Source organism: Dermochelys coriacea, chromosome 5, assembly GCF_009764565.3.
Source record: "Dermochelys coriacea isolate rDerCor1 chromosome 5, rDerCor1.pri.v4, whole genome shotgun sequence".
NCBI lineage: Eukaryota > Metazoa > Chordata > Testudines > Dermochelyidae > Dermochelys > Dermochelys coriacea.
Genome location: NC_050072.1, coordinates 51040301 through 51063373, shown reverse-complemented (window position 1 = coordinate 51063373; position 23073 = coordinate 51040301). Strand labels below are relative to the sequence as shown.

Below are 23073 nucleotides of genomic sequence, written 5' to 3'. Positions count from 1 at the left end.
ATTTTTTTCAGGTTCAACTGTTACAAATGCAAAGAGCTGTTATCCTACTGTGAATCCTAATTCTGCAGGCATGCCACTAGGATGAAGTGGGTCTATAAATAACCACTGAACATTCTAAGCCTCTGATACTTTCCACAAAGCAAAAGTGATCTTGATGCCTGCAGTTTGTTTATTTTTAAAAATTATTTTCCTACTGTCTGCATTTGTATAACACTTAATGAACCAACATCAAGCTTATTTGAAATAGAACATTTCTCAATTGCTGTTTCTTGAGACTGTAATCTAATGGGAGCATGAACCAGCTTGAAACTACCAATGATGAAACAACAAGATGAGATAAGTGGCAAGAACAAAAAATAGAAATGTGTACTCTCATTTATGGAATTCCTCAGAGCATCCAGAGATTTGTTAAGAGCATGTGTATCTTTTTTGTGCACAGAAGCAGTCAAATAATAGTTACAGTATTTATAATGATAATGAAAAGGACACTGAGTTCTTAGAAGAATAAGTTCAGCAGGGAAACAAAGGCCTTGCTAGTCAAAGATTAATGGAAGCTTTAAACCTTAGTAGGAAATTAAATATCTTTCTAGACCACTCTAGAGTTTGTAAAAGCAGACCACAATATAGAACCAGTAGCTTATGACTTATTTAGTAAGTCATACTATTGAGATGGTGGTTTTGAAGTTTCTCTTTAGATAACAAAATAACTCCCACCAGAAATACCTGCACACTCTAAACGCATGGGAGTAGGTTGTGGGATGGTTTAGTGGATCTCTCAAACAACTGTACTAACTGGGGTCACTGAAGCGTGGGTGAATTTCGTGGTTTTGATATGGCCTCTATTTACTGACATCCCTAAACCACCCCACAATTAATATAATTCTGCATATCTGACAGTCTCATTCAAGGGAGCCCCAGGGCACTGTGCGAAAGAAGGGTTTACAGCACTTGATCCAGCTTCCAGTGGACTCGCTTAAAGATTTGCTGCGGATTTCAACAGCAGCAGGACTAGCCCCAGTGTCTCAACTGGTCAATGCTATTAGTTTCTCTCTCTTATGAGCACTACATTCACTCAGAGATAATGATTACAAATATCCAAAAAAGCTAGCTCTTAAAATGAGCCTTTAAATGGAGATGGCTAGATCCTCCGCTGATGTAAGTTAGCATAGCTCAGTTGGGTTTGAATATGGACCAATATTTTGCTGTTTCGTGTCATGTTTATGATAATGATTTGGAGATAAGTCACTGGTAACTGAGAGCAGAATTAATCCTCAGCAGAAATGAAGTTTCTTGGTGCTGATTACATATACCTCATGTATAGTTCAGCCCTTGAGGATACAGGTTATGATTCTACAGACGAGTGTCTTCGATTGTGACTGTGGTTAAAAATCAGCACCAACTTTAATTTCTGTTACAGTCTGACCCAAAAAAAGGTGCAATTTAGACTTGATAAAACTCTTCCGAGTAGAAGTTTCAAAAGTACCTAAGGGTGTATCGATCCTGCAATGTAAACCCAGGGTTAATAGAACTCCAATTAACAGACTCTTGGTTTGTTAACCTAGGACTTGAGCAGCTACACTCATATGTAATCCCAGGTTAGGAATTGCTGAACCGTGGATCCAGCATCTACATTATTCAGGCCTGAGTTCAGCCTCCCAGACTTCCTAACGCTTCCCAAAATGAAGCTGTTCTAGCTCTTTGTTAGTAGTGCAGTATGAGAAAATTTGACTGTCCACCAAGATTGAGTGTCCAGAAGACACACAGTTGCCTTGTGGGATTGTGGAATACTTTTGGTGGACTCCCTCAGCACGAATCTACATTGCAAAGCAATAGGGCTTGAACTCTGGATCCCAGCTTGACTCAGGCTCGTGGAATCCTGGAATCCTGGGTTAGTGTGATTTCTGTGTAGACGGAAGGAGGGTTAGGCTTGAGCCTGAGTTTGAACTCTGGACCTACAGTGCAGTGTAGACATAGCCTAAGTCACTTACATGCTCTTGAAAATTTTTATAAATCATCTTGATGGTTCATTCACTAAAATCTGCACAAAGAGGGCTCTGCCAGATCAGGCCATGATCGTTATTTCATATGCAGATAAAAGAAACACAAATTTAGAAGGGACTAGATCAGATCTAAATTTCTATAAACAGAGACAAAAGTTGGTTTCAGGGTTGTGGCACCACGGGCCATGTTGTCACTGCCCAAAGCAGGCTGAATGGGTGCTTATTTACTGTGTGATTATAAATGTAAACACACAGACTTGCCAGGACCTACAAGGCTTCATCCTTAAGGCTTGAAAATCAAAACCAAATGCATGCACCGCATTAACTGGTGCTTTGTGGGGTTTGTTAGGTTTTTTATATTCCTTAATGACTCAGATCACTGGTGTCCAAACTGTGGCCAAGGGGCCAACTGTGGTCCTTGGGGCTCTGAGTTGTGTCTCTAAATGGTATTTCATGTTTCAGAAGAAAATTAAGTATTTGATTAGGAATTGGAAATGCATCCCTCAAGCTGCACCCTGTAATTTCCAAAAAAAGCCTCAAACTGAGTCCCACCTCCTCACTGCTTCCTCTGCAGCCCCAGAAACTGCTCTGTGATGGGCCTGTGGGGTGCTTGGAGAAGCTGCTCAGTAACTCCCCAGCTGGCCACCTGCTACATGGCAGGGGCAGGTAAAGAGGTGCTCTAGTTGTCATCTCCTGTTCCCCTGTCAGGTTGTGAGAGCACTGGGGAGAACTGGACAGGAGCTTGGCTGGCTCTGCCCGAGCCGAGAGGAACTCCTAGCAACCCCCCACTCGCCAGCCATCCAGGAGAGGGTATAAAAAGATTAAGCTGAAAACCAACAACCAGCTAAGGATTCTCTGATTCCATGCCCCAGCCCAGGCTGCTCTGATTTTCACCAGCTGCCAATGGTCCCTTCGAGTCCATTGGGAATAGACTGAATGCGGCGCACTCCAACCCATTTCCCCCTTCCAGTCCCCTGAGCTGTGGGCTGTGAGAAGGGAGGCATAGGAGTAGGCTCTGCTGGCTTTGTGCCCGTTGTGAACTCTCACACCAGGGGAATCTTCAGCAGATGGCTTAGGTCCAGAGCAGAGAATCTGTCCCTAAGTACTGACTGTGGCCTCATGACCTTGTAATATGTCTGGCTCTCAGGCTGGAAAGGCTGTGCACCACTAAACAGACATTGCTTGCTGTCAAGGATTCATCAGAAACCTGCAGTGCGTCAGCTTTGGCCCCACTTTGCAATTACCAAGACAGGGAGTCCATTGGTCACACTTCAGGATTCCATGGGCTATGTGTGACCCTCAAGGCCATTATACTGTGCACAACTATTCCATGCTAAACTGTCTTTTACACTTACAGCTTCTTTGCAGAGCTTTATATCCCCTGGGAGCGAGGCCACATTGTCCATCACTTGCAAAGCTCTGCACAGGTATCCCGGTGTCCACATCAGTGGCATTTGATGGTACACAGCTCGCAATCCTTTGTGCAACTCCACTTTTCCTGTTGTACAATAATATCTAAGAGTTAATACTTTACTGTTTGAGCCCTGAGATAAGGAATGACAAAGGGCTGCACTAAAAAAGTGAAAGTAACTCTTGTAGTATCTAAGGAAATAATAACTTGCTCCAGAGCCTTACAAACATTTACTAATTTGGCCTTACCACACTCTCTAGTGAGCTAGGTAAGGATTAACATCTGTCTTGCAGCTGGAGAAACTAAGACAGCTGTTAGGCCAAACTTTTCAGCAGAGGCCTTAATTTGGGTGCCCAACTTGACATGTTAAGCCTCATTTCTGGGAATGTTGAACACCACAACTCCCAATGACTTTCACTGGTGTATTAGGTGCTCAGCACCTCTAGAAATCTGGCCCATTTACCAAGAGTTAACACATTATAAAACATGAAACATCTATTCTACATATAGAGAAATGAAGATCAACATTCCACAGTATGATTATATGTTGGTAAATGCTGACTTCCAATGGTGACCAGTGTAAGCTCTTGACTGTCACCATGGTAACTAATGGTGTATTTTTGTTATACCCTTTTGATCCAGCCTTAGCTCGCTTACTGGAGTTCATATAACCTTTTAATTGTCTAACTTAGTTAAAATTATGGCTCTGACAATGCAAGCAATTCAAACACACACTTTTCTTACATGGAGGAGGATGATTTAGGAAAAGCACCGTAACAAATGTACAGACAAAGCTTATTGGACTATGGCTAAATTTAAATTGCTAAAGTGCTCCAGGTCAGGCTATGCCTAGAGACATCTTTCACTCTTGCAGAGGTTTGTTCTGTTAGTGTTGGCAAGATTGCAGAATACGTGACATTGCAGTAAATAGCTTTTGATCCACTGAATGTCAATGTCATGGGATAAGGACTATTCCTCACAGACAACAGTAAAGTACATTTTCTAAATAGAACCACCTCCCAGCCAATCTATATGGCATAACAAATCTGAATGCCAATCAAACAGCAAAAATCTATCTGTAACAATATCTCAAAGGGATGGTAAACTAACAGCTCCATGGAAAACTTGCTTTCAAATTTACTTACAACTTTTATCTCCCTTTTGATTGAGTGTGCAATTTTTTCTTACAGTCAGGTTAAATCAGAATCAACATCCGTATTCTGCCATTACACATTTTACTGAGAGGTTACATTTTCAAAACATGTCTAGTTTTTATTACCTTTGATAGATTTCTAAAATAAACTGATACAATGATGGAGCAATCGTGTAAAGCTTGCTGTTAAAATAAGTGTTTACCCAGAGGTAAATGGCAGTTTGCAGTGGATAGGGAAGAAAATCACTATGCATTTTATAGTCTTCTGTGAAACGCAGGAATTATGAAAGTTAAAAGAAATACAGATGTGAAATTTCAAGAAAATTCAGATCGAACACTATTTATTTAAATAACATTGCCTAACACACCACACCTGGTGCTACTTACACACATCCAGCATACTTGGTATACTGCGGAAAATGCACTTCCTATATCAACTATCTCACTTTGGAAACACTGAAGTTCCAATGAAATGTAAACATTTAAAAGAATACCTCCACTTATTCCATTGTAGCAGGGCAACCTGAAGGGGAAGCCCACAGGGAAGGGAAGGGAAGGTGTGAAACTGATGACAATTTTAGGCACAATTTTCAAAGTTAAATCTGTTACTCCATTCTTAGTTCACCTCCTGGTGACCTCCCCACCCTGACTGACGCAAGCTGAATATGGATGGAAAATCACTCAGATCTGGTTTCTATCAAAACTTTCACTTTATTTAAGCCTAATTCTATTGTCTATGAATGATGATGTTTTAATATACCAAAGAAATAATTTAATGGGACTATTTTTAATTAAATCAATGAGTACAGTGGAGGAAACAAATATTGGTATGTAAGGAACTTACAAACTTACCAAGGAATGTATAACCATACAGCTGGGAGCTAAAACCCACAGTGTTTGTCTGTTTTAGGCCAGTAAGCAGAAGAGAGGCTCCAAGATTTCTTTCCTCTTCCCACTGTAAATAATTCAAAACAGATTAAGTCTTTCTTGTATAAAACATTAATTTACAATGGCAACAGTCAAACATAGCATGTGCTTGCCTTATATCATATAACATGGAGAGGTAAAAAATCCTTAAATATGTCAGTAATACTGGAAATCACCCCCTACCAAAAACTCAAAGTTACAGTCTTAGCTTGCATTTAAGAGGATTTGTATCTTCTTGGAAGAGAGTATTAATACAAATTCAGTAGCCCAGACTCTTAATTGGTAATAATTAAGCATAACTCTGTTGAAATCAACGGAGCAATCTTCATTTACCAATTGAAGATCTGACCTGGCGTTCTGAAATTCATAGTATTCAGGGTAATGTTATTGAAAACAAAATTGCATGGGAGCAGTCACCCTCACCCTGCAAAGAAAAAAAAAAAAAAGGGGGTGGGAGCAGGCCAAGGGACCAGAAATTCAAATGCATGAGTCTTGCAACCACAGTGAAGAGAATGCTAACAGGGTAGGAAATCAGTGGGCGGAGGGAATGCCTCATCAACAATTGTGAAAGGAATATTAGGGCAAAACCAAACAAAATGCATCGTACCAACACAATTGGTCTAGTTAGTAATGCCCTAGGACTCACTGGAGACAGGGCTCTGCTCTTAGGAAGGAGCACTGTATGAGCTTCTGTAAAGATCCAGACCACCCTTGAGGCTAGGAGACTGGGGCCAAATTAGTAAGTATACTAAAACCACACGAGTAGTTTGGCCTTGGGAAACATACAGTATTCTCCTTCAGAAGAACAAAAACAAAGAAGCAGACTTAAAGAATTAAGGGAAAGAGGATGAACAGTTGTCAGCCACAGACTGCTTTCAATTTGCTTCAGTTGTCTCTAAAAAAAAAGTTAATTGTAAGTGGATGCTTAACACAATTAATATTTACAAGGGGAAGGAACACAAGCCACAACAGGAAAAGAACAGGTTAAAGATTATTTAGATAAGTTAGATATATTCAAGTCAGCAGGGCCTGATTAAATTTATCCTAGCTTAGGTAAGGAACTAGCTGATGCAATCTTGGTACCATTAGCAATTATCTTTGAGAACTCATGGAGGATTGGTGAGGTTGCAGAAGACTGGAAAAAGCCAACACAGTACCTATCTTTAAAAAGGAGGAACAAAGAGGACCCTATATATATAAAAAATTATAGACACTCAGCCTAACTTTGATCCTGGAACAAATTATTAAACAATCAATTTGTAAGGACCTAGAGTATAATTGGGTGATAAGCAATAATCAACATGTATTTGTCAAGAACCAATCAAGCCTAACCAACCTACTTTCCTTCTTTGATAGGGTTACTGGTTTAGTAGATGTGATATATCTTGATTTTAGAGAAAGTTTTGACAATCCCTCATGACATTCTCATAAGTAATCTAGGTAAATATGATCTAGATGAAATTATTACAAAGTGGATGCACAACTGGTTGAAAAATTAGTTATCAATGATTTGCTGTCAAACTTAAAGGGCCTATTTAATGGGGCCCAGCGGGGTCTGTCCTGGGTCCAGTACTATTCAATTTTTTCATTTAATTACTATTCATTTTTTCATTCATTTAAAGGAGAGGAGAATATGTCAATAAAATTTGTGGATGACACCAATCTGAGGGGGATTGCAAGTACATTGGAGTATAAGATTAGAATTCAAAATGATCTTGATAAATTAGAGATTTGGTCTGAAATCAATAAGATAAAATTCAATAAAGATAAGTGCAAAGTACTTCGCTTAGGAAGGAAAAATCAAATGCACAAATACAAAATGGGGAATAACTGTCTAGACAGTAGTACTACAGAATAGGACCTAGGGGGTTACAGTGGCTCACAAATTGAATGTGAGTCAATCTGATGTAGCTTCAAAAAAGACAAATATAATTCTGAGTAATACAAGTGTTGTGTCTAAGGCAACGGAGATAATTGTCCCACTCTACACAACACTGATGAGGCCTCAGCTGGACTACTATGTCCAGTTTTGAGCACCTTACTTTAGGAAAGATGTGGACAAACTAGAGAGAGTCCAGAGGAAAGCAACAAAAAATGACAGAAGGTTTATAAAACTTGACCTGTGAGGAAAGACTAGGCATGTTTAGTATTGATAAAAGAAGACTGAGGGGGCAGGGACAGGATCTGATAACGGTCTTCGAATATGGGTCTTCAAATATGTTAAAGGCTGTTATAAAAAGGACAGTGATTGACTGTTCTTCATGGCAAGTCAAGAAGTAATTGGCTTAATCTGCTGCAAGGGAGTTTTAAGTTAGATATTAGGAAAATCTTTTTAACAATAAGGATGGTTCAGTACTGAAATGAGCTTCCAACAGAACCATCACGGAAGGTTTTTAAGTACAGGTTAGACAAACACCTGTCAGGGACAGTCTAGGCATACATGGTCCTGCCTCCGCACACAAGGGGTTGGACTAAATAACCTCTCAAGGTCCCTTCCAACCCTTCATTTTTATTATTTCTATGAACACAAAAGAGAATGAAAGTAAAAGACAGTGAATGGAAGGGACCTTAAACTCTTCAATAACTCTGTTTTATTGCATTGCACTCCAGTACCTTGGTGTATCCCCTCACCCTTGAAAAACTATTAAACAAATTAATATCCTCATGGGGGGAAAAAATTGAGCCAAGAGACTCCTGAAGTACATGGGCTTTCAATAGCAGAGGGATTCAGCATCCTGAATTAACAAGTCATTTAGGGGCACATTTTCAAGACATGGCATTTGTGTGTGTATATTCTATTCACCTGATGGTGTCTGAATATGCATATCAAACACACAATGGATTCTGTCATGTTGACTAGCATTTGTGGTCATGGTAACAGTGCAAGCGATGTATGTAGGTGATTTGCATATACCCAAATAGAGAATGGGATTTTTGTTCCCCTAGATTCATGATCATACAATCAGGAAAGACAACTCAAATGATTGACTTTTATAGATGAGAGGGAAGAAAGGAGAACAGGGCAATTGAACAAAAACAGTTATCAGCAATGAAAAATATATGAAATTACTAGCCAATTGATTAAAACCTTATGCCATCCATGGTTTCTTTTAATATGTTTATGTTTCAAGTAACAAAAATGGGGCCTTTAAACACTCTTCTTATAGAAGAAGTGCTCCACCCAGGAGCTGAGTGAGGGGGATGTCGCCGCTTTTGGGGAGACCCCCAGGTTAGCGCCCCCCAGAGCCCACCTCACCACATCCCATGCCCCAATCCCCTGCCCCCTCCCATATCCAAACTCTGCTGCTGGGAGGGTGTGGGGGGGCGCGGTGGCTCGAGACTGCCCCAGCAGCTGTTGGTGTGACTGGCACAGGGGCTGCCTGAGCTGCCCCTGAGCCAGGCAGACCAGCCGCTGCAGAAGTCATGGAAAGTCACGGAATCCGTGACAAACTCGCAGCCTTAGTGATAAGAGACAAAGCTAGTTAAAAAAAATCTGAGTTGTATACTGAATCCAATATTTCCAGAACCCAACAGGTTTCAGAGTAGCAGCCGTGTTAGTCTGTATTCATAAAAAGAAAAGGAGTACTTGTGGCACCTTAGAGACTAACAAATTTATTTGAGCATAAGCTTTCGTGAGCTACAGCTGTTGCATCCGATGAAGTGAGCTGTAGTTCACGAAAGCTTATGCTCAAATAAATTTGTTAGTCTCTAAGGTGCCACAAGTACTCCTTTTCTTTTTGCAACAGGTGTCAGAAATCCTAGTGAAAAAACTACACAGCACTAGACCCTTACTGCCATCATTGCCACTGAAGAACATCCCTGCCTGTGAGTAACACTTACACTCTCTTTCTGTGGTGCGTCCCAGACTGCATTGTTTAGTTAATAAATAGTAAATATATCTTTTTATACCTTTTCTTTATTTGCATTTATAAAACTTTTCAAATGACTTGGAGCCCAGTACTAGTCAATTCTGCAGATAGAAAGAAACGATGCCTAATCTGCACCGTAAACTCTGGTTCATCTTCATTTAATCTCCCAAACATCTAGAAATACCCAGCCTCCTTTTGAGAGACAGAGATAACTAAAAGGGACACTGATTTTGCTTTTCCTATGCTGTTAAAATCAGCTGAAATGTTGGCACTAGATTACTTCAGTTTCTAAGTTAACTCGGATGGCCTTTACCTAGCTTAGTACCCCCACGAGGATGCAGTAACCCTTTGAACCTGAGGCACTGTAGATAGTTTTAATGTGCAGCAAGCTTACTGTAAATTCTGATTTGGTTGCCAGGTATTTGTATAAGACATGGAGGGAGAGAAGTTGTGTTGAGAATTCATCAAAGCTTTCCTGAAGCATGATCTCAGTAACTACTGACACAGCATCTACGGAGGAAAATGAAACAATAATTTACAGGTTGAAAACACTAGCAAAACTCACAGTGACTTCAATGGATGCAGAATCAGAGTCATAATGCAATAGGAAAAAAACCCAGCCTCCTTATGCCTAGTACTAGAGAACTACTATATACAATTCAGGCTACTCTGAGCCCTGGTCTACACTACAATTTTATGTTGGTATAACTACATTGCCCTACGCGACAGTTCTACAACCTAACCCCTGGTATAGATAACTACTGTCTCTCAGGGAGGTGGAGAACCTGCACACATCTACCAGCAAACTGGTAAATGACTTCATGATTAAGCTGTTTGCAATAAATCTGCTATTAAATGAGTATTCTATCTCAGCTATCTAATTAATACTCCCTACCCTCACCCCACCACATAATATACAATATGCTTGACTTCAAAAATATGGGGAAAGGTAGTTTAGATTGAAGCGAAGTTAAAGATGGTAGAAAGCTGACGAATCCTAAGTGTTTCAAAATTATGCAAAGACACCAAAGGAAACAGAGGAACCAAATGTAATCATGTGGAAAAGTAGATTGGGGGCAAGAGGAAGATATGTTAAACTCTAGAGAGAAAAAAAGGGCTTTAAGAAAAACAATTTTGGTTTTAATTCACTATAAGACTTTTAAAAATCCAATGTACCATTGTTATGAAAAGCATAAAATTGATGACATAACTGATATTTGGTTTCTTACCTTCATAATTTTCATTCTTTATAAAATAATCCAGTAATATATTGAAGATAAAGTTATCTGGGAAAATTCCATATTGTACCTAAAAAGGAGAGAGAGAAAAACACATTGAAAAATATCATGTGTTCCATGTTTTGAATTGTGATTTTAATAAGTGCTTCAGTGATTAGAACATGGGAGAGGCATCTTGTATAATGTGGTGTTTATTTGTTTAAATTTAAATAACAAAAGAACTAACACACTTGCTTGCAGACTTGGGCCATGGATGCAAGTGTGCAGAATCAGAGCCCATGTGCTTATCACCCTGATAACTACGTTTCTATGACATGTCCTTTCCTCTACCATTGGTGGTTTTCTGTGCTCTTTTTAGATTTCTTCAGGATTGGGTAGGAACTGTCTTCCCATATGTCTGTACAGGGGCCAGCACATTTTGGACACTACCACAGTGCATGCGGGCGAAAAGACATCAAGTGGGGAAAAAGATAAAAAAAAAAAAAGCTGGAAAGAGCTTTATTTCAAGCTCTGTTCCATCTATATTTTTAAATTCCACAAAAGTATGTAATCCAAGACTGCGGTCTATAGGAAGACATTGCTTATGATAGGAATTCAGAATAAGCTACACTTGTCTAATGCTGATCAAATAAAATCTTGCCTTTTCTCTTAAAAACCACACCTTGTTTTTTAATGTGTACAAGGCTTTGTCCTGTGCACCATATTTGAAGCACTGTCTGATCCAGCTGTGGATAGTCCAGTCTCTCAGGTACCAGCAGTTTGGACTATGCCGAAACCTGAAGGACAACACAGAAGAGTTTTAAGTTACAATTAATTTCTTCCCAGAAGTCTCACAGATGCAAAGGGCATCATTTAAAACAATCAGCAGTATTTAAGAACACCATCACTACCTCACCCCACAAAAAAAGGTGCATCTTTTTGTAGCTACAGCAGTATGAAAGCTCTGCCCATACTTTGATGCCTTAGGCCCAACTTATTAATATTAGAATGGTAAACATACACAAATCTTTTATAAATTTATCCTGTCTATCTGAGTTTTGATGAGTCAGATACTATGGGACCTGACCCCCTCATGATTTTGTAGTACACTTCTACCTCAATATAATGCAAGCCGATATAACACAAATTTGGATATAACGCGGTGAAGCAGTGCTCCGTGGGGGTGGGGTGAGGCTGCGTGCTCCGGTGGATCAAAGCAAGTTAGATATAACGTGGTTTCATCTATAATGCGGTAAGATTTTTTGACTCCCGAGGACAGCGTTATATCGGGGTAGAGGTGTATTAGCAAGAATTATCTATGCTCATCAAGAAAGGATCTAGCCAGTCCTTCCATTCTCCTAGAGGAATATAACTTAATCATGTTATAAAGGGGACAGAAAGGAACTGAAAAGGATTACTTAATTTTTAAACTGAGTTCATCTAGTTTGAGCTCTTTTATAACACATAGGACTTCCCCCAAATAATTCCTAGAGCAGATCTTTTAGAAAAACATCCAATCTTGATTTAAAAATGGTCAGTGATGGAGAATCCACCACGAGCCTTAGTAAGTTGTTCCAATGGTTAATTACTCTTACCATTAAAAATTTGGTTTATTTCCAGTTGGAAAATATTTTTCAGGTGCTGATTCACATATCCCACCTCACATACCCGAGTACCTCAATTACTTTCAGTGGCATTACACTGATTTACACCATAGTCAGTCAGATTAGACTGGTGATTCCATTAGACCCATGGAAGTGCCCACTGAATAAAAACAAACATTAAATTTAAACAAGTTAATTAATTCTTCCTGTATTTACTTTTTGTTACAATCATAACTTTAAATGAATTTCCTCTGGGGAGGAAACCTCACAAGCCAAGTTGCAACCCAGAACAAATCTCTATGCCTTTATCAAGTTGGGGTAGGAGGAGGTAGAGGAAAGCAGGATTTAAAATGGAAGTGTTGAGACAACCTTAAATTCTGATCAGGATACAAGGTTTTAGGACTAAATGTATTTTCCAATGAAAGCCTATTCTTCCCCATCTCCCTCCCCACAAAAAAAAAAAAGTATCTGAAAATAATATTTTGCACCAGAGAACGAAAAACCTAGAACTCATGCTCCATCCTATATAGTCGCTCCAATTGGTTTTCATAAACCTCACAGTCAGCTTCCTGCTGCTGCTGGTCATTTTCACAAAGGGCATTAGCCTATGATGAACAGCTGAGGTTTTGGGATGGTGCAGATCCAAACTTGCAAGATTAAATGCTGGAAGGTTCATCCTTATTCACCCAAATATGTCTCACAATTTGTTTGGAAAATTAGTGACCAAAACCTGCAGATTCTTGCAATAGTTATAGTCTGAAAAATAAACTAAAAGCCCCAATGGTTGGGTCCGTCCTGCTCTTGGGCCGAATTACATATCTAAGTGCCAAGAGATACTTGAAACCTTTCATGTTTTGCACTGTGCATCAAGAAAAGGTTTTATGCCTAAAGTACAAAAGCTACAGTTCCTGCAGAAAACTGCGATGGCTGAGTTGTACTAATGTGCAGATGCTAGCAGCCGGGAGCTACGCTACATCACCATTTAGTTGCAGGATTGGCTCTTCCATCTGAATGAGCATGCTTTCCAGAACATTTATCAGATTATTGTAGCACCAACCCTCTCCCCCTCCCCTCCCCCCGTGAATTCCTACAAATTGTATCCTATGGCTAAAGGCTATACAGATCACCAAGCTTGGAAACCTGGGAGAAAATGTTCAAGTCTATAGAATCTGCGGAGTTGCTAGAGACTGGACTGCCAAAAGCAGTGGCTTTGAGACGTAAACAACTAAATAAGGTCTAAGTATAGAGTTATTTACGTGGCAGATGAGAGCACACTTTTTAAATATCAAGATATTACTTGCTTTCTACTCTTCTCCCTCTTCTTCCCCCCAACTCTGATATTGGGAACAGCAGGATCCTATATTTGCTTCAATGAAAGTCCTGCTTCACTAATGCTTACAAAAAGCATCAATTACACACATTCAGACTTAATCACATCTTGATGAAACAATTATCTAATTACTACAGACTATTTCACCAGTCATTTTAAAAAAGAAGGTCAGAATGAAATCTTGACATCCACTGCCAGCATAATTCAAAGTTGCTTCATTTAACAGCTAACATCCTTTCCTAAGTGCAAAACTACAGTCCTGCACTAGAAAGACATGACCTTAATACTTTCAGATACACTAAAAATATCCCACTGACCTCTATCTGGTCTTTAATATCTTTTTCCAATGGGGTGGTAGTAAAGGCTTGAAGGGAACATTGAAAGAATTAAGACTAATAATGGATCTGAACGTTCATCTTTAAGCAGAGCTGTGTTTCTCTTCTAAAAGATACCAGACACAGTGATGCTTCCATTATTTCTCCCTGCGTGCTAGAAGCACTACAGTATATTGTAATGCTGAAATTTTTCTTGATTCAAAAGTTAAATTGCAAGTGAATGGAAAAAGCCTTTGGCAGGAAGTGCTATGTTGTCTAAAAACTGGAGTCAGCCAGAAATTAATTTAAATTAGTTAAAATTTCTGAAAATGACATGACCATCAAAGTCCTCGGAGAGTATACAATAAAGATGACTAAAACACTGGTGATTGTGACCTGGGACTGGTTTTCCTTTGTGGGTGAACAGCACCCAATATGATGTGTGCACCACTGGTGTACAAATAATAATTATTTGTATTACTGTAGCACATAGGAGCTCCAATCATGGACCTGGACCCCCTTGTGTTAAACCCTGTACAAACACAGAACAAAGCTTGTCCCTGCCCCAAAAGAGCTTACTATCTAAGAAATGAATAATTACTAAACAGTTGTGCATGGAAAGGGAAGGCGGGGAGCAGTGCCAAATTAACTCACTTTGTCTCCATATTAGCAAGACTACATATGTGTGCGCGTGCGCCATGTATGCGCGTGCATGTATAGACCCCTTTGCAGTAGCATATTTTCCTGGCAGAGAGGTGGATGGAATCAGTTGTGAAAGGAAAATATATCGGATGTGTCTTTTCATATTTTATGACTCCGACTGTGCTTGGGTAGATTACTGTATCAGCTGGGGACCGAAGCCGATAGATCATTCCATTTTTATAACTAACCCAGATGAAATATCCAAATGTTGTAGCAGATAGTTTTGTTTGAAATGGAAGAGGAAAAAATGCTGGTCATTTGGACAAATATCAATATCTCCCTCCTCTCAAACACACAACAGGATATAATTAGGGAATGCAATATGTGCAGGGACAGACAAAAAGTTAGGAGGTGGATAAACCACAGAAAGCTGGCTAAGGCAAACCAGAGGATACATACTGAATTTAAAGAAGCCTCTAGCAATTCCTGTATGTTCCGTGGAAAGACCAGGAGGTTATCATCCAGATGTCAGCTAAACAGATTCATTCCTTGCAGGTCTAATAAAACTTCAAGAAATATCAGATTCTTATGACACACTCAGAAAAGACAAGGGGAAGAATCTATACCATATTAGTGTAGCTCAGTGTTGGAATAGTTTAGTGTTAATGGTGGAGAAATCAATATGGCGATTCTCATGGCCACTGAACTGAGAACATCTCTCCCTACAGGGAACCCAGATAGGAATATCTTTAAGACAAGGAGTCAGTGAACTAGAGAGATCATTGTGAAACTAAATATGTAGAATGCAATAATGTACTATGATTGTACTACCAAAAGTAGCATGTCTCCTCTTCCTCCCCCATGTGGAAAAATGTTCAAATAATCTACTTTAGTAAGGTGACTGATTCAAACTACTGCTTAATTCTTGCAGAAACTAGTTAATAATACATCTTGGAGTTGGCAGCTATGATGTACAGATGTATTCAGCACAACTGACATGACTTCAGCAGAGAAACTCCCTACTATCAATGAGTTGTAGATAAAGCCTTCATATTACACTGAGAGTATAGCCCTAAACTACTGATTTCCTGCACCAGGACTTTATTTGTTATTTATAGTAATACTGAAATATTTCAGTGTTTTAGAAGACAGTGAATAATGAAGCAATTTATCAGATGCTGAAAATGCGTTAGGGCTGGCTTTTCTGCTCAAAACTGTAGGAAGTGCAGAACCAGCTGAGTTGGTTCCTTTTTTAAATATAAGAATTGCCCTTTTAAAATTTGTTTGATGCCACCAAGTGGTGAAATTATATATTACCACATTCATATACAGTTTTTCAAGGAAATTACAGTAGTCCTGACACCGACAACAGAATGGTAAAGACAGCAGCAAATTCTCTTCAGTTAAAAAAAAAAGAAAAGAAAAAGAAAAGAAAAAGAAAAGTAAAGATGCCAGAACTTGCATGCTCCAGAACTAATTCACAGAATCAGAGCAGTGGCAGATGGAACAGATCAATTGAGCTGTCTAGTCCTCTCTGTCCCCCAAACCATTCAAGATGGTTCCCTAGAAAAAAATTCTGATTTTTAAATTCTACTTTAAAATGTCCAGTTGTTGATGGGGCTTCTGTCATTGCTTCTCTTGGGATATTATTTCACATTTCAGGATGGCCTTGTGGTTAAAGTATTGGACTAGGACTTAAAGGTGTGGATTCAATTTCCAGCTCTGTTAGAGACTTACTTCCTGCGTGCAATCTCTCTGTTTCCCATCTGTAAAATGGGAACAACAACTTCCTCGGTCTTGTCTATTTACACAGCAAGCTCATCAAGGCAGGGACTGTCTCTTATGAAGTGTATGTGCAGTGTACAATGGGATCTCTGAAGCCTCGAGGCGCTTTTGTAGTAATTGCATTTTGTAGAAGATTTTTACTGAAATTTCCCTTTTTTTAAATGTCATCTTGTTACTCCTAAACAACTTTGAACTACCCTAAATAATTTTTTCTCTCTCTCTGGCAATGACAGATTTCACATATTTGGAAGATTTCTATCATATTTCCCACCTCTACCCATAATTGATGCTCATATCTTTCACTTGTCTTAACTTTCCTCATAATAGTTAACCTATCAGCTGATTGGTGTATATTTATCTCCCTTTCATAGCATGGATCCTGTCTTATGTTGAACACTACAGTGAAATTCTTCATTTAACTTTTAAGATGTCTTTTAGTTCTCTAGAACCAAAATGAGGGATGGATCTGGATGCTTATCTGTTTTAATCAGGAAAAGGAACAGAGTCAGGCTTCTTCTCATCCACTTCAGAGTCTAAAAGCAACATAGAAATGGAAATAAGATGAAAAATGCCTCAACTCCTAAGAAACATCTCTAATTGCCAGGAAGAAGCTGCCTCTCTGGAATTAATCCAAAGCCACTCCACTTTCTAAATGCAAGTCATATGGAGATGCAAAGCTCCTTGGCAATGCCATGGTTTTTTTTTTTTCCAAGGCACATTTTTCAAGCTACAGTGCATAATGGTCAAATAGACTTAGCTTGGCAACTAACATGTGAAGAAAAACGTCACCTAAATGTCTCCTTTGTTCGTCATGTCAAGCTGTATACCCTGGGAGAAATCCTCGGCATTTGAAATGGGCCCAGAGGCAGTGATCATGTGTCAATGTCAAGACAATTGCCCTGAAAAACTTTGTGGTTTGGAAATTTCCTTTTTAAAACATGAGTTAGTGAAGGAAGTGTCAGTTTTCTCTCTTTTCAGCTATATCCGTATGTGTGTGTGTTTGTCTGCATGAGTGTGTATACTTTGTTTAAAATCCAGTACAGTAGGTAGTCATACCATTCATGCAAGAAAGACACAAGTCATTTCTTAACATAATGACTAACTTAAGGTAGGAGCAGAGGGAACAATTTTTTATTTTTATTTTACTTTTAAAGTAAAATAAAAACATTACATAGAATTAATGTAGAATACCGTTGCTACATAGTATAACAAATCAATTATCTTTTAAAAACAGATTGATCAAGTCAGTGCGGGAGGGGGCAGAATATTTGTAAGTTGGGGGAGCAGAATAATTGCCAGGCATAACTGCTGTCTCCTACAAGTAGGCCACTATAGAAAAGCCTCACTGCACTACCTGAAAAGGGTCATGTGTTTAGATTATCAACCATTACGTATTAATTCTTTATCAGCTTTCTCTAAAGGAGTTTAAACCTGTTATCCCTTGCCTATGAGCTATTCTAAGCATTTGTATTCCACCCACTGCCACAACATCTATACGGTTGCCTTTTTTTTCTTCCCCATGTAATTTGTAATTTCTGTAGCACCTTCCTTCTTAGCATCACAAAGAGCTTTCCAAGCACTGATGAATTTAGCCTCACAATAAGGCTTTCAGTTAGGGGGAAATTATTAATGTCTTTTAGAGATGGGAAACTGAGGCACAGAAGCATAGTTAAGTCACCCAGCAAGTCTGTAGCAGAACAGGGAATAGAACCCAGAACTCAAAACTCTGTGGCCAGGCTTCACCACTTAATCATACTTGCCACTCCCTTCTCTCCCCTTCCGATTCCACTGCCCTTATATTTTCATCTTGTCCAAAGTGTGGTTGGTTGGTTTTTGTTTTTAACCCCCATGTGCAGTAATAATCAAGAGTGGTAAAAGCACCAGACACATTTGGTGTGGATTTTTGTTGGGAGAAGTACACTCTTGCATATACCGTCATTTAGGAGGAGTTTAGATGTGCATGGGTTTGCATGAGAAATTCATATGATCATGGAAAACAATCTCTTAACAGTATAAGGAATGGTATTTACCATTCAACCATCTTGAAAAGGCTAACATTTTGCTCAAAACTATTCTGCTGCATAGAAAGAACAGCTTCAAAAGGTCTCTTTCCATCAGTGGCTGAGGGGCAATCAAGCCATATGCTGGCAAGATCTGGTCCATCCATTAGTGACCCATTTAGTATTTCTGACAGTCACTTATGTGAATTGCCTTACAAATGACTGACAAGCTGAATTTTTGATACAACAAGCACTTCTGCCCAATGTTGTCAATCTCTAGCCTTATGTCATTTCAAATGCTCCTCTTTCTTTTGATAGAGTTAACACATCTCTCTGAACAAAACAGAAAAGAACAATCTTATGTTTAGAGAGGAAAACAGGATTGTCAAGCAGTTGCAAAAAAACGTAAGAGTTGCTACTCATTTCATAAGAAAATATTAATGGAGACTCACTACACAAAAACAAAGGAAATGCTGTGTTTTCATAAAAATACACAAAATCAGCATTAGAAAAGAAATAGTAATAGCAGCAGTTCTAGAACTTGCAGCAAAGCCCAGCAGAGACAACACACAAGGTGCCCCCCTTCAGGATTTGATACTTTCTCAATTGATGGAAAACTCCCCTGGCTGTTACTGCAGTTCCTCCAGAATCTTCTAATGGCCACATCTCTTCAGAACAATATGAAACAATATACTAGCAATAGTCTTAAGATGCATCGACAAAAGTTTGGTTCTCAAAACAAGGTTCTCATCATGCTTCAAGTCCTCCTCAACATGATTTTGATTAAGGAACTGTGGGTGTTTTTCATATCCCAGAATAACAGTTCCTCAGACTCAGGCCTTGTCTAGACCAGGATTTAAAGGTGCTAACTAACTAACATGCTTTAAAAAGTCTAGAACAGACAAGACATATTGCCTTTAATGCAGTTGAGGTAACTGAATTAAAGCCATGTCTGCCAATTGTTTGCTGTGCAGTTTATATTGCACTTTGGGAGCCTACAGAAGAAAAGCACTGGGGAAATGCAAATACTGCTAATAAACTCAGAAGATGGCATTTAGCCTAGTTTCCTGTAGAATGTAAGTCAATTATTTTATCAGTGTTTTAATTTTTTTTTACATTTGAACACAAACTAATGAACAAACATCTTTTGGATTTTACTTTTTCAGATTCTCAACAGGACAGAAAGATGCATTAAAAAGAGATTAGTTTCACTCCTTGTTGCTCAAGGATAAACCGCCGATGAAAGACAGAGACCCAACAAATACTTTAAAATACTGGCCCTATTCTCCCCTGCCCTTAGGATGAACAGAGTATCTGATTGTACATCTCCCTCTCTCTCAATCCTAACAGAAAAGAAAAGGGGATAGAAGGAGAGAAGAAATCAGAATTTCTTGCCACGGGTATGAAGAACCTATACGACTTTCATCATAAAGCTGAAACTCCTTTGAGGTGCAGCAATTAAGCAAGTAAATGGAAAAAACCTTTTCTTAACACAAAAAAATCTTACTGACAATAATGGACACAACTCCTAGGAATTCTGCCTCTTAAAAATACTTCTGGGCTTTTACAGTTGAAAATGACCAGATTTGAATACAAATGCCACTAATAATCTAGTGTTAGGATGCAGAGAACGATAGGCTCAGGAAAACATGGAGCATGATGGGGTGAGCTGTTGCTATAGCGATTCTACCAGAAGATAATCTCTAGTGCCTTCCTTAGTCCCAGTGCAACCATAATAAAGTCTAATTTACAACCAACACTTACATTAATTATATCTTCCCCTGGTATACTGGCATGGAAATACAGGTTATAAAATTATGACCTGAGTAACACTTTAGATTTCTTGCTTTGGGGAGGTTTTTGAATATCAGCAATTTCAAAGTTTCAGGCTAAAACTTATTTGTATTAAGTTTTGACAAAAGAGCAGTTGTATGGAGCCATTGTGCATCTGCGTATCTCTGAAAATTAATTAGACACAAGGCTATAAAACTACAGCAAATGTAAGCAAAATACTTTTTCCTTGTGTCCTTTTAGTCACTCAGCCTTTCTGGATGCTTGTCACCGTTCTGACTGATTCTCCATCTGTCTGAAACTTGGCACACAAGTTATCAGCCAGATACATTTTTCAAAAACAAGTAAACATGTTGTTGAAAACGTACTTAAATTTCTATTGCAGTCATCACCTTCCCATCTGGGCTCATTATACAATTAAAGAGAGAGAGAGAGAGTGTGAGAGTGTGGAAGCCTTCCAAAAACTGGCAACAAGCCAATTAAATCCACTCCCTGCCCCTGCTAATCTCATATTGAAAGTTATTATTAATTTACAGTGTCAAAAAGGTACGTTTCAAATGCTGTATTACTCAAGCACTAGATATCAAATGACCTCATTTTTAGAGAATGACAGCTTTATTTTTCAGCTCCTTGCTTGTTATTTGCTCAGATTGCCAATATTTCAGCCTCTGGCTAACCCTCCATACTCAGCTGCTTTGAAAAGTTTTGCTCATTTTAATCTTAAAAAAATGAGTTTTACAAGTGATGGCCTACTTTTTACTTTGTGATAACAAAAGCTGTGCTGCCTTGCAGGAGGAAAGGAAGGCCTAAGGGCTATGTCTACATGGTCCCACAGTTTAGACTACAGGGTGTGAACTCTAGCGCACACTAGCATGCTGTGCTTTAACTCCCCGTTGTGGACACTGCTGGCATGAACTAAAAGGTACCTAGTTTGTTTTAACTTAGGAATGGTCTATAACTAAAAATTTCAAGCTGACAGGACCATTAAATAATTTGCTTAAGGCCAAAGAAAGAATCTGTGCCCAAGTTAGGATTAAAACTTGGGGTTCCAGGATTCCAGTCCCATGTTCAGACCACTACCATATGCCTTTCCATTTCACGTTATGGAATAATACACTGTGGGTGCCATTAAAAAGTAAATATTGCCAACAAATACTGCATTACCACCATGACCTTCTATTCCAAGAACAGAAAAAACTGCAATAAATTATTGTGGGAAGCACTTGTAAATACTGACTTTTTAATGGTGGATAATATATAGCTCACCTAGAAAGCCTTCACTGTGTAACAGACGTGTTGCGAAATCTGCTTATTCTATTCAAATTACAAATACTTCACATAATTTCTTTCTGGCACAGACTGGATGCTAGTTTAAGACTGTGCCACTTGCCACAATTACTTACACACTTGAATATCACAGGGGCCAAAACTGAATCCGTGCAGATTACGCAACAACCTTTTCTTCTGGGTTCTGAGACCAAGCCATTTATTCTGCAATGTCGTCACTTTCAGACCAGATGCTCCAGAGGCAGAAAACAAAAAAGGGCAGTGCTGCAACAACGTAACTACTGAACAGATTTTATAAGATGATTTAACCCTTCAGAGGTGAACTTCACAGTTGCTGCCACAAAATTTTAAGTGGCACTGGCATGAACCAATTTCCAAATTTAAAAATTCACCACTATGATCATTCATTTCAAAATGTTTTAACCCAAAGTGGGTGATACCATTGCCCTGTCCCTGCTCCGCAACTCGGAACACGAGTCCATGTGGCAGATGAATATGGTTTTACTTTACTATTCTGTATTCACAATTCTTCACTAATACAATCCACTATGCATTGCTACCCGAATTCATCATCAATAGAGTCAGAGCTAGAATGAATCAGATGAACTGCTAAGGAATACAAATGAGATTTTCATATTAAATACACACACAACACTGACCAATTGATTCAGGCTCATTTGATGTTTTGGCCACAAATTGGCAGCTATTTCCAAAATGTAAAATGTTAGCGCATTGTTAGTAGATCCTGAGGCTTCCCACCTAGGGGAATACAGAGAAAAATTCACTCATAGGAGGCAAAATCCTTATCTGACCACTCTCTGAAGGCTGCTACTGGGCTGCTTACCTTGAATCAGTGCTGTATCTCAGCATTAGTCATGTTTATCATGTATAATAAGTGAAGTAGAAAAGCCTTATTATACTATTAACTGAACAATATTACATTGTACAATATTGTCAAGGCCATATTGTACTATAGCTCCGGATAATGGGTTCACCTCTCTCCTCTTCCTTCTTTGATACTGTCAACGTTACCACCTCCCCTCACGTCACTCATGTCTATAATCTGGCAATCATCTTTGACTTGTCCCTCTCATTCGCCTCCAGCATCCAGGCTATACTCAGTCTTGCTGGTTCTCCACAACATTTTGAAGATCCAGCCTATCCATGCTTCAATCAGCTCCCCACTTATTGTGCAACCCCTTCTTTTCCAGCCTCCCCAACATCTGCCTCTCTCTGGTCCATCCAGAGTGTCTGCCTCTCTCTGGTCCATCCAGAATCCAGCTGCTAAAATTATCTTCCTAAAACATTCCTCTGACCTCACTAACCCCCATGAATCTCTCCATTAGCCCTCCCCTTTTCCTTGGTATCAATTGTAACTTCTTGTCCTTGATTTCAAGGCCATATATAATTTTGCCACTCCCTACTTATCCAGCCTCATCTCTTGCCATCTTGCTCCCACTCTGCCCATGGAGAGCACTCCTTTAATCCAACTCTCTTGCTAACACCTCCATGCTTTTTTTCCAGCCTCTACGTTCAGAGCACCCATTGTGAGCTGGCCTGACAGGCAATTCACCTTTCCTCATTTAAATCCTTCTGAAAACTCCCTTTTTTTGTGATTCTGCCAATAAGTGAGTCAATACCATTCATCACAGTCTTATTTTAAAATTAGATCAATCTCAGCAACTGCATGATTTTACTGTAGTAACATCTTTCCACCTGTATCTCCTCTCTGCTGTTTGTCAC

General features: G+C 39.1%; 1 protein-coding gene across 5 annotated transcripts in view; it reads right to left on the bottom strand.

The window, feature by feature from the left end:
• MRPS27 (mitochondrial ribosomal protein S27) overlaps positions 1-23073 on the bottom strand; it is a 61059-nt gene that overhangs the window by 5459 nt on the left and 32527 nt on the right. For all 5 annotated transcript variants that reach the window (XM_038402337.2, XM_038402338.2, XM_043514285.1 and 2 more), the window contains exons 5-9: positions 11260-11374; positions 10590-10668; positions 9755-9870; positions 5417-5519; positions 3356-3498 (exon numbers count right to left, since the gene is read on the bottom strand). In XM_038402337.2, coding sequence (XP_038258265.1) covers positions 3356-3498; positions 5417-5519; positions 9755-9870; positions 10590-10668; positions 11260-11374 — 556 coding nt within the window. The remainder of the gene's footprint in view (positions 1-3355; positions 3499-5416; positions 5520-9754; positions 9871-10589; positions 10669-11259; positions 11375-23073) is intronic.